The sequence below is a fragment of the Anastrepha obliqua genome, chromosome 1 (assembly GCF_027943255.1).
Source record: "Anastrepha obliqua isolate idAnaObli1 chromosome 1, idAnaObli1_1.0, whole genome shotgun sequence".
NCBI lineage: Eukaryota > Metazoa > Arthropoda > Insecta > Diptera > Tephritidae > Anastrepha > Anastrepha obliqua.
In genome coordinates, this window is record NC_072892.1 from 176,520,347 (window position 1) to 176,535,803 (window position 15,457).

General features: G+C 39.2%; 2 protein-coding genes across 5 annotated transcripts in view; one reads left to right on the top strand and one right to left on the bottom strand.

Annotated features, from left to right (window-relative positions):
• Positions 1-3,123, bottom strand: part of LOC129241666 (uncharacterized) — a 296,838-nt gene extending 293,715 nt beyond the window's left edge. The window contains exons 1-3 of the mRNA XM_054878126.1: positions 3,008-3,123; positions 2,684-2,941; positions 2,395-2,611 (exon numbers count right to left, since the gene is read on the bottom strand). Of these exons, the coding sequence (XP_054734101.1) occupies positions 2,395-2,611; positions 2,684-2,941; positions 3,008-3,072 (540 nt within the window). The 5' untranslated portion in view covers positions 3,073-3,123. The remainder of the gene's footprint in view (positions 1-2,394; positions 2,612-2,683; positions 2,942-3,007) is intronic.
• Positions 3,124-7,568: 4,445 nt separating this feature from the next.
• On the top strand, positions 7,569-13,714 carry LOC129241675 (uncharacterized). Of its 4 annotated transcripts, none has more exons than XM_054878154.1 (8): positions 7,569-7,670; positions 8,213-8,338; positions 12,489-12,565; positions 12,648-12,701; positions 12,775-12,837; positions 12,909-13,112; positions 13,194-13,350; positions 13,419-13,714. In XM_054878154.1, the coding sequence occupies exons 2-8, from the start codon at positions 8,275-8,277 to the stop codon at positions 13,547-13,549; spliced, it is 750 nt and encodes a 249-aa protein (XP_054734129.1). In that variant the 5' UTR covers positions 7,569-7,670; positions 8,213-8,274; the 3' UTR covers positions 13,550-13,714. The 4 variants fall into 4 exon arrangements, with proteins under 4 accessions (XP_054734129.1, XP_054734137.1, XP_054734112.1 ...); XM_054878162.1 differs by lacking the exon at positions 7,569-7,670 and adding an exon at positions 7,854-8,009; XM_054878137.1 differs by lacking the exon at positions 7,569-7,670 and adding an exon at positions 7,855-8,023 and having other exon boundaries at positions 8,090-8,338; positions 13,419-13,713.
• The last annotated feature ends 1,743 nt before the right edge of the window (positions 13,715-15,457 follow it).

A 15,457-nucleotide genomic window follows, 5' to 3' on the forward strand; every position in this document is an offset into this window, starting at 1 on the left:
GTGGGCAATAACAACTACCATCACTACGACGGTTTGTATCCGTCCAAGGACTGTCCTTGCAGCAACATTCTCTGTAAATGTATGAGGTATGTTTATGATGCTGCAACAACAACAACTTTGCGTAATCGAAATGCCCTTCATGTTACATATGTTTAGATTATTGCTATGTACGTTCCCACGACAGCCGGTTTTCCAGCAAAGAATGTAATTTGAGTAGCATTTTTTTTAAATTTGGGGGAAGCAGTTTCAGCAACGAAACAAAAAAAAAGACATCATCACACGAGACAGTAGTAGTAAAACGGTGCTGGTCACTAATTAGGAGTATTTCTGTGGAAATATTCAACCACTTCAACAACAACAGCAACTTTCACAAATGCTGAGGTAGAGTTGTGAGAAGCAGACCCTGTCTCATAATTACAGGAACTCTCTATAAACTTAGTCAGAACACTGCACACAGGACTCCAGCGGGATGCCTTTTAATATACACAAATACTTCTAGATGAGGAACGAACAGTTGCTGTGGGCCAAGCTTCTCAGGTAAGTCAGAACCCACTTTGAAACACTGACGCAATACAGTAGCCCTACGTCAACCACTGGACCCAGCTAAATAGAGACAGGCCTTTGAAACGCCCTTCGAGATCTCATCAGCAACTCCAGCACTCAGCCGACGAATGCCGTAATTCGAAGCCAAACTTATTTCAACCTATCCACAATCTATACAGGAAACATATTTCTCGCATGCATCTAATTCTTTTCACTATGGTCTGCACTCGACGAAAGAGATCGGGTTTACCAATAGATGACAACAAATACGACCAGAGCTCAGTAAGCGTGGTTAGTTACAACAACGGTAGGGCAGGAACTCATATTCGGTCAAGGACTGTCATCAAAGAATGCACAAGAAATAGTAGATAGAGCTTCGAGACCATTCTACTAAAACAAACTCAGCTAAAAAATTCACCACCCAAAGACAAATTAAAATTAATTCAGTAAAATATGCACACCATGCAAGGCTAGTTTGTTATTTGCTTTTACAACATAGTTCGTGAGCCATAGCATAGACGATAAACGACATACTAAACATACATATGTCCTGCATATGAAGGCATCCCGCGCGACACTGACCACCTTTTCATACTCCACACTAAACCCACTCTCTCTCACCCAACATCTCTCTCCCTCTGGACCCAACCTGTTGAAACAGTATGTTTCCTGGGCCTACCTTTAGAGGAATTAGACGACCGGTGATATATGCTACACTGCACTGACAGGGCTTAGTATTGCTGCTACAACAACAACAACAACAGCCATAGAATAGAAATCTAAGTAATTGGCGAAAGTTGATAAGGACTATAATTACAGCTCAACTGGACACTCTTTTGCTAACTGTTGATGAGTAAGCCCAACCAAGCATTAAGGGGGGAGGCTGCTTTAGAGGCTTCAAAACATCGATTTTTTTTTTGCATAAATGTCTTCCCAAACTATCCAAGAATGTGTCCTCAAAATTTCAGAAGCAAATTCAAAATATTTTCGCAGTTACAGAAGAAATTCTGAGCAAGCGTCGAGCAGGTATACGAGCGGCCGGGTCGCTCGAAGTGCGATTTCTCGGTTTTTTATTTTTACGATTTTTCCTAATTGACGGGAATGATAGGGAAAAAGTTCAACGTCCTATCGAAACGAGATAACATTGAGTGTATTCGGAATTAAATTATCTTCTAGTTGAACCTAAAAAACCTTAAGAAAGTTATGATTAACCCAGTTTTTAAACAATCTAAAGTGAATTTGTTTTTCCAAAAAAATTAATTTTTTTTTAATTAGCGAAAAATTATTGAATTTCTCACTTTTTGTTTAATTTTCTTGGTTTAACTAGAAGCTATACTATACCAAAATAAGAACTTTTTGGGTTTTTGGTTTCAGATGAAAATTGCAACCTGCATCTTTCCCGCCGCACGACACAGGCACACCCGAGGCGCCTCGGCAAAATGCTTGTACCAGGCATAATATGACAATATTTGAATGAAAAAAATTGAGAAGACTGTTGAAATATATAACAATAAAACCAGAAAGTTTCGTTTCAATCGAATATTTCTTTCCTTCCCAAAAAAATCGATTTTTCGAAGCCTCTAAAGCAGGATCCCGCCTTAAGAAAACGATTGGAACTGAATTCAAGGCGAAAATGGCAGTGGAATCGAGGGACAAACTATAGTTCCAACAGTATGGATATTATCAGCATGAGCTACAATTTTTGCAGCTGTTGACACAATGCCTAAATTTGCAAATGTTCTATTTGTTTTACTAAATTAAAATAAATGCGAAATTTGTTGGTAATCTCAACAATACAAAGCTTAATATAACTCATAAATATGTAACATTCAGTATTTTAAACTGGCCTACCTCGAACAGTTTACAGGATTCCGTATCTGTCAGACCCATTTGCAAGTATTTTCCAAAGCTTTTCACATATTCACATAACGTTTCACACAGCTGTGACTCTTTGCGTTGTGCAATTGTCTGTAGACAAGGCAACAAACGCACCGCATACCATTTGATGTTGCGTTCTCTTATCTGCGGTGCATAGTAAGCGAATAAGTTCAAGCAAATGCGCAACGAGCTGAAAGTGATACAAAGAGCGATATCAAATCAATCATTCATTGAAGATATTCTTGAATAGAGCTAGACGAACCGTTGATTGCCGTTTCGCTTGATCTCGCCATACAAATCCATCAGTATGCGGCTGACACGGCTCTTCTCCAACGCACGAAATATGCGATTCAGATTTTCCTCTGCGTTCATACGCACCACAGGGTCGAGATCTTCACAGAACAGTAGTAGTACGGTGGTGGCCATATTGATGTGCGTGGCATAGTTGATGTGACCCGCAAGGCCGGGCGACATAATACACTCGGCAATGTGCTGGAAGCAAGCAATTTTCTCTTTTTGGCTGTAAAACGAAAAATTTGTTAACTCGACCAACGGAATGTAAGCTAAACTGTGGCAAAAAACGTACCTGCATTCCGTATTGCGTAGCTGCTCTACGTAGGAAGTGAACTGATTTACCATTGATTTGTCCATATTTTGTAGTTGCTTTTACTACAACGATAGAGTATAGATACACTATTTCGCCAATTATTTATTCATTTTCCAACAGGGTAAAATAACTAATTTGTAGTAAATTACACAAAAATCTTTAGTGAGTAATCCAAAAATTGTTGCACACACTTTCGTATTTTTGAACGAATTACGCTTTGATCCGGTCGTTCGTGGTGATGCCATATGGCACGAGTTCATGGTATTTACAGGGGCATAAAAGTTTGCGCAAACTCATTTACAAAAACAAACGTAACTATGCCATAATGCAGAGAACGTTTATGTATATAGAAGTCTCGCGAGCTACGAATAGTGTGAATTGTCAAAAATGAAGTCTAACCACCGCTGGTGTGTGGTAAAACTTTTAACAGAGCTGATTGCAGTGAATTCTCTCTTTACAGTTTGCTCTGGACAGTTTGCAGAGAACGTTAATGTATTAACATGATGTTTGGTGTATGAGAGAGTTTTGCAGAGGCTATGGAAATGTCAAAGTTTCGGAAACATGGAAAAGAAAAAAAGAAAATATTTGTTCTTAACAAAAAATTTTACCAAATCTTTACAATTTGTCAAAAACTGATGATGTCAAATTCACCCTGCGCTTAGTTGCGGCTCAATTTGTTTTAGCTTTGTTTCATTAACTTAAAAGTTACTATTAGAGTGGCTCCTTAGCCCTCCGTTGCACACATTTGTTATAATCTTCAGTTTGCCATCAGGGCCAGGCCTTTTTCCATCCTTTTTTAATAAAAAAAAAATACCAGTCTAACGGTTAGACGCAATAGAAGTGAAACCTTCCGTAAAACAAACTGAGAGAGAATGAGATCAAAGACAACAATTGACGCGGTATTTCAAAGATATGTTGACAACATCGAAACCAAAGCATTTGTATCATATTTTAGCTATCATAAGCCACTCGTATCATTTGTTGAAATTGAAAACATTGAGGATGAATAATAATAAAATGAAGTGCCTAGCGACTACAAGAACAAAATGCATTAATAGGCGCAGGCGTAGCGGCCATCATCCTAGTTGCCATAGCGCTGAACAGTCGCGGCGGCGCCGAACAGTTTCAACTATTGTACTGTGCAACAAAAACTCATCATCAAAAAATTGATTTATAAATTCGAGCTCATAGTTCTAAGAGCAAGTACTTTCATTCATAAAAGGAGCCGCCCATATGCTAATTTTCTCTACAATTCGAAAATAGTCAATATTGGAATATTTCGCGTAGAATTATTTGCCAATATTCAATTTTTGTCAAGTCGAGTGCCCGCGGCTCCGTAAATATGTTTGCACCCATATATGTATGTAAATATATGTTTCTAAATGCTCGACAACCGCAGCTGCCTGTTCAAGGTTACTGTACATTAGGCAGGGTCGATTTGTGGGAAGGCAAAAAAAATCGTCCATTGCTCTATGAAAATCATATTCTAGGATCAGAATAAGAAATTTTGCCGAAGGAACCATACCTCTAAAACGATTTCTGATGTCCCCCAATATGGGTCGAACTTTTTAGTTTCTTTTCTATAACTCACATTCATTCATTTACATATGTTCTGACTAAATAAATTTCTTAAGAGAAAAAATAGATAATATTATAAATAAATAAAAATAAAGAAAAAACATAGCCATTTAGCTGATTTTTTCATGTATGGTAAAGGCCAAAAATGGTGATATTTTGAAATTGGATTGATTTTCATAGAGCAATGAGCGATTTTTAAATCACCCCGCCCTACTGTACATGCAATGCTGTGCCTATGAATGTGCGCTGTGCCTATGAATGCGCGCTGGATTTCTTGAGAAATTTTACCGTATGTTTTGCTGTGGCGAGGCACATATGTACATACACACAACATATATACATATATCCGCATATATACTTACATATATAAATTCACAAATTTAAATTTGCTTATGCCATCCTTCTGTGTGCCTGGTAATGAAGCATTTTCTATACATACATATATATACGTATATCTTTTTTTTCCTACTTCTTTTTGGTGTCGCTTTTTCGTTTCATCGAGTCTCAAATCACTCCCAACGATTCTAAAGAAGTTTTCACTTCAAAAAATGTAATTTTAGGAAGCTACCTGCATGCTCAATTCGTTAGCTATAGAAAAAATATGTCAAATTCACGTTCAAAGCCGAGAAAGTCTGGCCAGATCTGGATGCCCCACGTAGGGTAAATGCTTTTCATTTGTTTGTATTTCCTAAGCTTCTCAAATATTATATTTTAAGCTAATAAGAATCATGTCAATCGTTCCCCTTGCACTGGGTTATTTTATATTCGATCACATACTGTGTTTTTTGCAGAATTTCTTTAACGTTAATGGGTAGAATCAAATGAACCATGTCGGAGCCTCATAGAAATGCATTTCTCGCAGTCCCAACAAAACAAATGAAGTGTAGTTTGCGATTTGTTTGATAAATACTATACAATTAATGATAGCTGGTGTTGTTAAGCCGAAAATATACATATGCATATATCTTTTTTTGTCGAGACAGACTAGCAAGTACAGCACTCAGACACAATTAAGTCCGTTGTACTACACTCGGGTTCCCTTTTTAATTTTCTTGAAATCTACCCAACCTCCGAAGGAATCTGAGTAGATCTTGTGGTGCCAAGGAGCCAAGGTGGTCGCTTCTTAACACATCAGTGCCAAAGACCTCAAACCTGATTCGAGCGAAGACGGGGCAGACGCACAGGAAGTGATCCGCCGTCTCATCCTACTTTCCAATAGCTGGGCAGAACGCACTGTCTGAGATGGCTACCCTTTCCATGTAACAAGTTTTAAACATCTTATAAGTGCACATTTTACAAAGATGAAAATAATCAAACACAAATTTCTTTCGGTTTTTTCACTACGAGTGCCCCCTATTTGATATGGGACCTCTATACAGCTACTTAATGGATAATCTGACTCTGCTTCAGTCATACTAATCGTTACGTTTTGCGATACAGGAATGACTCGGTCTTATATCCCACCAATTACTAAATCTTCAGCAGCATTCCTTTCACGTTAATGTGCATAACCGGATTAACCTTGTCATAATATCGTTCCGGTGAATATTTTCGAAGTTACACGCAAATTTGAAAAGGCGTTTCAGAGTGCCTGTAAAGTGCTTTTTAAACTTTAAACGCGTTTTCTCAAAATGGTGTTTTCAAAGCCGGTGACCAACATTACTCGAAAACGGCTAAACCGATTAGTCTCAAATTTTAACAAGAGGTTCTTATATATAATATTTTTTAGTAACTCATCGAAGACTTTTTCTCACCCATAAATATGTTGTTTTGTATAAACAATTTAAGGGCGAAATTTTGGTCTAAAATCGTTTTTTTTTGTCTTTTGAGAAACCGCCATTTTGTCAAAAACAATTTGTTTTACTTCTTTCTTCGATTAATTACTAGATTTAACATTACTTTAACGAAATCTGTTTGGTTTTTGAAGTGAAACTTCTTAGGCATCGATGGACGAGCGAGAATGCAGAGCAAAATTTCAAGGCCATGCAACGTTTTGTGCATTTTCGTTCCGCGAGAGAGAAAAAAAATATAACGTAGAGGAAAATGGGAAAGAGAGCGAGCTATACCTTATATATATCTTAGGTACGCGTAAGGCTATTTTTCCTGGGTTTTTCCTTGTGGTGGCTAATTTTGAGTCAGAAATTACACTGCCTAGTTTTTGGCGCTTGTTTGTTGGAGCAAATTTGTAGGAAATAAATTTTTGGTGCCTACTGTCTGGCGTTGTATTTCTTTAGTGATCACTGTTTGGGGCGTTTTTTGGTTCCCATTTCTTGCCGTTGTTTTTTAGTGCCTATTTGGCTCTTATTTCCGTTTCCATTTCATTTCCATTCGGCGTCGGATTTATTGGTATTGCCTTGCGGTAACTTGTGCCGTTGCTGCGGTCCTGGAGTAGTGCCCGTTGTTGCCACGGTTTGTGTCCGGCGTTTACCTACACCGGTCCAGTCCACCCTTCTCCGTTTTTGTCTATTTGTTTATTTGTATTCTTTGCATTTGTTGTGAATTTATTTAGATATATATTCTCTCTCGAGTCTCTCCCTCTTTCATTTCCTTGAAAGCTTCACTTCTGTTATGTATTATACGCTACACGCACTTTTTTTTAATTTCAGAGGCTCCAGGTCAGAGATATAGTGGTCACCGCAAAACGTCTTTTTTGAGAGAAACTCTCGGAGATCAGCTTTCCAAATAAATATTTTTACTAATACTAAGCCTTAAAACACAGTTAAAAGCTGACATATTAGTTTACAAATTTCTAGATCAATCAATTAAAAAGTTTTCTCAGAAAACATTCTGAAAAATTCGCTTCTTTCTGACCTTTTACTGCATATAACCTTAAAATGAGTTCATTGTAAAAATCCTCCATGCATTGAGGAATTTTGGTATTTCGGAGTTGTTGGGTATAGCCGCAAGATATTCCGAAAAAAAACGTAGGAGGTGAAAGGGTAATGAAAGATGTAAACAATCACAGCTGTGCAAAATAAATAAAACGGTATTCTTGGGCGCAAAATCAAATGTTTGTTTCTATACTAAAATTCCATTATAAAGTATTTTTTCTTATATTTATAAGGTAAATTTAAGGGCATATGGTAAAATTTCTCAAAAAAAAGTCGAGTGGACACCAATCGATGCGTATTGCCCGCAGTACTAATAATTTGAAACGTCATATAGCCAATTTTTCTTTCTGCACACAAATATTTGAGTTAACGGCAATATTTACCGATTTTTTTCGCAAATACAGTTGAAAAATGCTACAATGTGCAAGGGGAAAGTGAGGTTTGATCGCTAAGTGAATTTACTTTCGTATTATTTCGTGATTGAAAGAGCAAACTTTTAAAAGTTTTTTTGTTGATAAATTTTGAGCGGAAAAAAATTATTTCGATTCGACAGACTTTTAATACTGGCGCCACGGCGTATCGATTGGTAACTACCCTGGAATGCATAAATATCCTTCATACAGAGTCTTTAAATTATTATTCCACTTCCTAGCAATTTGGTGCTGACGAATTACTTGACACTCCATCAGCTTTAATTTGTTCTAAACGTTTAAATGTTTGAAATAAATGGAGTACTTATTTCCGAAATGAATAATTTCTAACATTTCTTCCGTAGCCAACACATCCCCTTTCGTAAAAAAATATTTACTAAAAAATTTGCAAGTGTTAATGTGAAAAATGAGTTTGCATATGCCGAATTTTGGGGATTATTCACCACTTCCAACGATTGAAAAACAAAATGGTAAGTAAATACTTTCATGTATGAATGTATATAGACACTTGAAAAAAAATATTATTTTGACTCACCAATTTCAGTTCACTCCGCTTTAAAAAGGAAGTGCTTCCTTGACGGCCTACCCGAGTGCACACCACTCGTATATAAAAACAGCGAAGAAAATGATCGTTCAAAGTCGCCAAATTGATGAAGGCCCTTTTTACATAGAACTAACTTTTATTACCTACTTATTTGCTTCACGACATGTTAGTTAAAGTATGTTATGGTTGTAGCAGCATACGAATTCCCCATACATGGACGGGGAATGATGCTGGAGTGACAAGTCTTTGGCCTTATATAACCCTGGTCATTCCGATAACGTAGAACCAACTGTTGGGAATGTTATTGGTGTTGTAGCAGCATACACATTCCCCATGCATGGACGGTGCCAGTCCTTGGCCGGATATAGGTTAGGTTAGGTTGGCAATAAGCCACGCATAGACCTTTTGGTCCCTAGCGATACCAGATGGAGAGCGACCTCTATGAATACCTAATGTAGACATCATGTAGGCGAATCTAAGTAGAGCTGGGAGCTCCGCTTTTGAGACGTCCTCCAGACCCTCAAACAGTGGGGCCCCCAGGCATCTTTGTCGCGTTTTTAATAATGCCGGACAGACGCACAGAAGGTGTTCTAAAGTTTCCTCAACATCCTCTCTGCATTTCCTGCATTTGTCCGTGTTGGCAATCCCTATCTTGTACGCATGCGCAGCCAATAGATTATGACCTGTTAGCATACCTATGATAGTTCTGCAGTCCTTTCGCAAGAGCATAAGTACGAATTGAGTGAGTTTTTTGTCGTTAGTTCTATACATAACTTTTGCTGTTTTGCATGTGGTCAGATTAGTCCACGTAGCTTCAACTCGCCTTTTCATGTGGTCGTTCATTTCATTGTATATTGTGTCTAGCGGTTTTGGTATGTCGTTCTCTTGCTCAAAAGGTTGTCTAACAGCACTTTTTGCTATCTCAACTACTATTTCGTTCCCTATAATGCCTTTGTGACCAGGTACCCAGTAGATATGCAACCTACTGTTTGCGGCTAGCCTTTCTATGGTCTCCCTGCTCCGTCGGACATTTTTGGACTTAATACAATATGAGCTTATTGCTTTTATTGCTACTTCACTGTTCACGTATATATTAATTGTTGAGTTCTTTCTTGTTCTTGTGTAGGCTAGTTCCGCAGCTTTCCCCACAGCTATAACTTCCGCTTGGAAAATACTGCTGTGGTCTGGCAGCTTGATAGGCTGCCTTATCCCTAGTTTTGAGCAGTAAATGCCCGCTCCCACTCCGTATAAATCCGGGTCGTTCCGGTTACCGGTTCTACGTATGCCGTGGGAATGTGTGCCCGTCTCTAGTGAACTACTGCTCCCTCATACAAAATACTCTTCTAAACACTTGCACTTCACTTCACTAATAAATTTAGAAACTATACTTCGTAGGCATATTAAGCCAAAATTCCTTCTTGAATATTCTCAAGACGACAGCACATTCCCGGAGCAAGGCCACCAATGTTGTTCTGAAGTTGAGTCACTAAAGTGGCATAACGTCTTAGTTCATATTCGCATGTTGCCAATGCATGTAATCATTTTCAGTTTGTTATTTTAAGTATTAGATGTGTTAACCTTTTCAGGCTCTAACCTTTTATCAACTTCTTTGTGTGGTGTGACTCCGTTGTTCGTTGCTCTTTTATGAGGTTGAAGTACCACTCTGGCACTTCTCAAGAGCACTAAAGCATCGTTATGATACGATTATGAGACCCTCAACAGACAGCTATCGACAGTCAACCAGAGCTGTTGATGTAACGAAGAACGTTGATAAGATTTAGGTTCCGCACAGCCCAGAGCTCATGAAGAAAGGAACACGCAGTGGCCTTAATCGCCTAGCTGCCAAACCCGGAAATTTACAGAGAAAATATTCAATAGTCTCCCTTTCTGAAAGGTCTCCACAGCTTCTGCAATGGGGGTTAAATGGTAAACCTAGCTCTTGTTGTTGTTGTAGCAGCATAAATATTCCCCATACTTACATACGTGGAATGCTGCTGGAGTGACAGTCCTTGGCCAAACTTCGGTAACGTAGAACCGACTGTCGTGGAAACGTATAAATCCGGGTCGTTTCGGTAACGTAGAACCGACTGTCGTGGAAACATAGCTTTTCTGCGTATGTGCCGATCGTCCAATGACCGGTAAGCACAAGTACAGTTTGGAAATTGAATGGCGTAGAGTGTGCAGGAGGGCAAAGGGTTTTCGAAGTATCACATGTTGAAATGGAGCTCCATCTTATCTGCGCTTTCCTGAACAAGAAGTTGTTTAATTCCCCTTTAACAACAGTTAGGGGGATGTTGATGACCGGGTGGAAGGTCTCTGAAGCCAATTCAGTCGGCCCTTCCTGGCGAGCTCATCAGCAATTTCATTTCCCTCTATGTTACTATGTTCTGGAACCCAGATCAGTGAAATGTTATCTGCACACACTAGAGATTGGACTCGTCCTTACAGAAGTTGACTAGTTTGGATCTGCACCATGGCGTTGTCAGAGCCTTGATCGCGGCTTGATATTCGAAAAATATTTTAATATCTCACTCGCTCCCACCTTCCCGAAGCATTTTGCATTCCTGCAGGATCGCAAAGACTTCTGCCTGAAAAACACTAGCAGTAATCGGCAATTTTAAGGAAATAGATGAATTGACTCCCAAACCTCCGAGTGTATTTCTGCCATGAAAAAGCTCCTCATAAAAATATTTGCCGTTCGGAGTCGGCTTGAAACTGTAGGTCCCTCCATTTGTGGAACAACATCAAGACGCAAACCACAAATAGAAGGAGGAGCTCGGCCAAACACCCAAAAAGGGTGTACGCGCCGATTATATATATATATAGATGAATTGACTGATTTAGAGAAAATCCCTGCTCCGACTCCTGATTCCATCTTGGAGTCGACAGTGATAACAGAGTTACCAGCTTCGGTGCAGATTTCTCCTCCTTCCAATCTTGCCTACTAAAAATACTACCATGAGATTGATCCAGAGGGCAACCTCCTTTAATCTAATTGCCCTTTGCACTTGGAGCAGCAATGGAAATAACGTGAAAGTCGATGGGAAGTAAGTGCAAAACGACATTAAGGGCATCACTGGGGCAAGTTTTACATGCTCCGGTGATGCCAATACACCCTTTGCACCCTTCCCAGTTTAGTGATGTTGTAGCCCTTCCGAAGAGCTTCCAACCAAACTAGGCGTCCATACGTTAAAATTGGCAAAACATCTGAGTTGTACATCCATAGCGCGACCTGTGGCTCGAGTCCTCATTTTTTGCCGAACATAGATTTGCAGGAGTAAAAAGCTATGCTGGCCTACTTTACCCGATTTTCAATGTGTAGCTTCCAATGGAGTTTGGATTCAAGTATCACTCGGAGATACCTAACTTCCGATGAAAGCGGGCGAACGTGGTTACTTAATTTGGAAAGTCTAAAGTGGGGAGGTTATTTACGTTGTCCTAGTGCAAAGAAAATTTCGGATCAGCTTTCAAGCAAAACCTGCATATGTTACTACCCTTCACGCATTGCATCCGGCTAATTTGGCTCCCAGCACACAAGGGTACAACTGGGAACGAAATAGCGGACGCATTGGCGAGAGAGACCTGAGACCCTTTAATAAGAACTGAGTTCTTTCTTAATATGGGACAACACACCATTGGAAAGGTACAACCAAAAGAGGTTTGTAAAATTCATAATCTTCCCCAAGGATAAACTGAGAATTCTTACGGGCATTCTCACAGGTCACTCTAGACTGCGAAGTCATCTGCACATTATCGGGATTTGGTCTACTGACACTTGTCATTTCTGCGACCAATTCCAGAAGACTCCAATGTGGAGAAGGTTGGCACATCTTGGCCAACTGCAGCCATAAGAAAGCCACATACGCTCAATCCAACCCAGCTCTATTCTGAACTTCCCTTAATAAGGGAACTAGGTCTGTATGAGGTACTGTGATGAATAGAGGGCACAAAGGACCACGACTCAAACCTCACAAAGTACCGACCTATCTACTATCCTTCACACAATCGATTTTGCTGTATTTGTATGCCTCGAATTATATGCCGCCTTTTTATTAATATTAAATATTTTATTCCAGAAATTTTAGATATTCTTAAGCGAGTTTTGTATAACCAGGAGTTGTTGGACAAAAGACTATCTGCTATCGAATCTACGGTGAGTTAAATATTTATTCCTTAAACTTCATGCTGAGATTGATTTCGAGCTTATTTTTGCATATAATGAAATGCCGCAACAGATTTCAGATAACGGAAAGGCACTAAAAGACGACTTGAATAAAATTCAAAATAATGTAAGTTAATACTAACGCCTTAAAGTATTGTCTACTCGTATTAATACTTTTTCTCTTTTTTCATACGTTCTAGCAATCCCAGCTCAGTCTAAACCAGAAATATTTATCACAGACCTTAGGGATAATAGAGATCAATGTAAGCTATAAAACTTATAGGGAATACACAAATACTCTATTTAATGATAACAAAATGTTATCAACCTCCAGGTAGCCAGTTGTACCCAGAAAACTCACTCTAAACTCTGGCCTGCACATGCGGTTTTTATGAAAAACAGGGGCCAACCTGTTTGCTATACGTCTGGGGAGGCGGACGACAAACCCATGCATGTAATTACACTACCTTTTCGTTCGTTTGCCGATATTAGGGCTGCGGAGGATAGACTTAAAATTCCGGAACATGTTCAAGAACTGGTAATTGAATGTAAAATATTGTAATTTAAACTTGTATACATTTTTCACTTATCTAATTTATCTATTATCATTTTTTCAAAGACGTCAATATTCTACAAACTGAGAGGAGTATCTGCAGATGTGAGTTACGTAATGCAACAGGTATTTTCGGATGAAGTTCTGGAGCTGTATAACTGGGAAGGAAGGTTTGATAAGCAGCCCCTCTGTAAACTATGGCTTGTGAACTCAATACTGCGAGGTATGGATGTTGACCTTAAGACAGCAGCTTTTTTTATTATCATTTCATCCATCGTTTACCTAATTTAGACGTATTCAAAGATCAAAGCGCAGACGATTTTGAGAAAAACGTGAAGAGATCACTTGAGCTTAGCCATCACCGCTTCAAGCAGAAATTGTATTTGGAAACAAAGAAAAATGAAAAAATTATTTTAATTTGAGAAAAAAAAACTACAATAATATTAGTTCGGTTTTAAGTTTCATTTTCATGTGTGGTAGAATGTAATTTGTTTTTATTTGGTAAAAGTGTAACATATTTTAAGGCATGATTCAATAACAGAAGGTTGTGTAAAGTTTGACAATTGACGAGAAAATAAGAATTAGTAGTTTAAATTAAAATTTTGAAATTACATTAATGAAAACTTATTAGAAAAACGCGAATATATCCTTTGAGTATTTGGCTTATGACTTAACGCGTGAAGAGGCGGTTGTAAGGTCTCAAACAGCCGATAATCCTTTCCATTTGGCTGCAGGAGAGCCCCAAAAACGATTTCGGTTAACTCCAGACTTGACTGAGAACCTATTTTCTCAGCTTGACAGTCCAGTTATAGGTGCCAGCATAACAGCGGTTGCGACTGAAAAGCAGGTAAATCTTCTAGCTTCTTCAATTTTAAATTCTGCTTTAATAAAGGGTTGATTTTGAATAAAATACAATTTTTTTAGGAAATTATTGTCATTTCTCTTTATTGTGATAATATTCGTATGGCTCAATTACGTATGGAACAAAATATCGGCCAAATGGCCGCCGTGGCCTTGGCGGCACACCTCCATCCGATGGTCCAAATTTTCGATGACGCTGAGGCATAATTGAGGTTCTATGCCGTTAATGCACCGATTTATCTCATCCTTTAGCTCTTGAATTGTTGCTGACTTATCGACGTACACTTTTTCTTTCAAATAACACCAAAGAAAGAAGTCCAACCGTGTGAAATCACATGATCTTGGCGGCCAATTGACATCACCGCAACGTGAGATTATTCGGCCATCAAATTTTTCGCGCAAAAGAGCCATTGTATCGTTAGCTGTGTGACAAGTGGCACCGTCCTGTTGAAACCACCTATCGTTCACATCCATATCTTCCAATTCGGGCCATAAAAAGTTCGTTATCATCTCACGATAGCGAACACTATTCACAGTAACTGCCTCGTCGGCCTCATTTTGGAAAAAATACGACCCAATGATGCCGCTGTCCTATAAACCGCACCAAACAGTCACTCTTTGTGGGTGCATTGGTTTTTCGGCAATCACTCTTGGATTATCATTCGCCCAAATGCGGCAATTCTGCTTATTGAAGAATCCACTGAGGTGAAAATGTGTATCATCACTGAAGATGAAGTGCGCGATATGCATTTGAATTTGAACGCCCGTTTTCATAATAAGCCTGAATAACTTTAACGCATTGCTCGATTGTATATCTTTCCAATGCTCAAATTAAGTTAATCTGAAATTGAAAAATGTCAAATGAAATGCAGAAAAAAGCGTGTCGTTTAGGTGTGGTTCACATTCAACATCGGTCCTTGAAATTTAACCAGCCGTTATTATTCGGTTCTAATTGCATAGCGATTTTGCTAGCAAGGACCCTCAGCTGAGCAATGCGGAATATCCATGAGCCAGTCGTCCGTTAACCGTAGCATACATCGTGTTACAGATGAAATCAATCGTTCCATGTTTTGCGCAAAGGTGAGGTTTCCTACTCTCCCTTCTTTCGGCTTGTCAGTAATCCAAGAGTGGCCGCGAACAAGTTGAAAACCTTTGTGAGATATTCTACTCCCACTGGACTCAGATTTTTAAGCATCAGAATGTTAAGTTCATGTGGAAGGCTTTTGAAGCTTTTAATGACCATTTGGTCCGCCTATGCTGAGTTGCCGAATCGGGGAATGATCTCATATTCACGGATTCCCGAGATCGGCCTGGCGTAGGTGGCCACGCTCGTTTGCTAAGACGGCTGCTTCGGCTGGGAAATTGGGACGTAGCAGCGATGATCACCTTGCGGAATGCAAGGAATGCCTACGCGCACATTGGTGAGGATGGGAAGAGCGGCGAAGGTGGCCTTGGTGAATTCTGCGAAG

Coding starts and splice junctions, on each gene's coding strand:
- LOC129241675 (XM_054878154.1), top strand. CDS start 8,275: ATGAGTTTGCATATGCCGAATTTTGGGGATTATTCACCACTTCCAACG. Junction 13,113..13,193: donor CGGAACATGTTCAAGAACTG/GTAATTGAATGT, acceptor ATTTTTTCAAAG/ACGTCAATATTCTACAAACT. Junction 13,351..13,418: donor TGTGAACTCAATACTGCGAG/GTATGGATGTTG, acceptor TACCTAATTTAG/ACGTATTCAAAGATCAAAGC.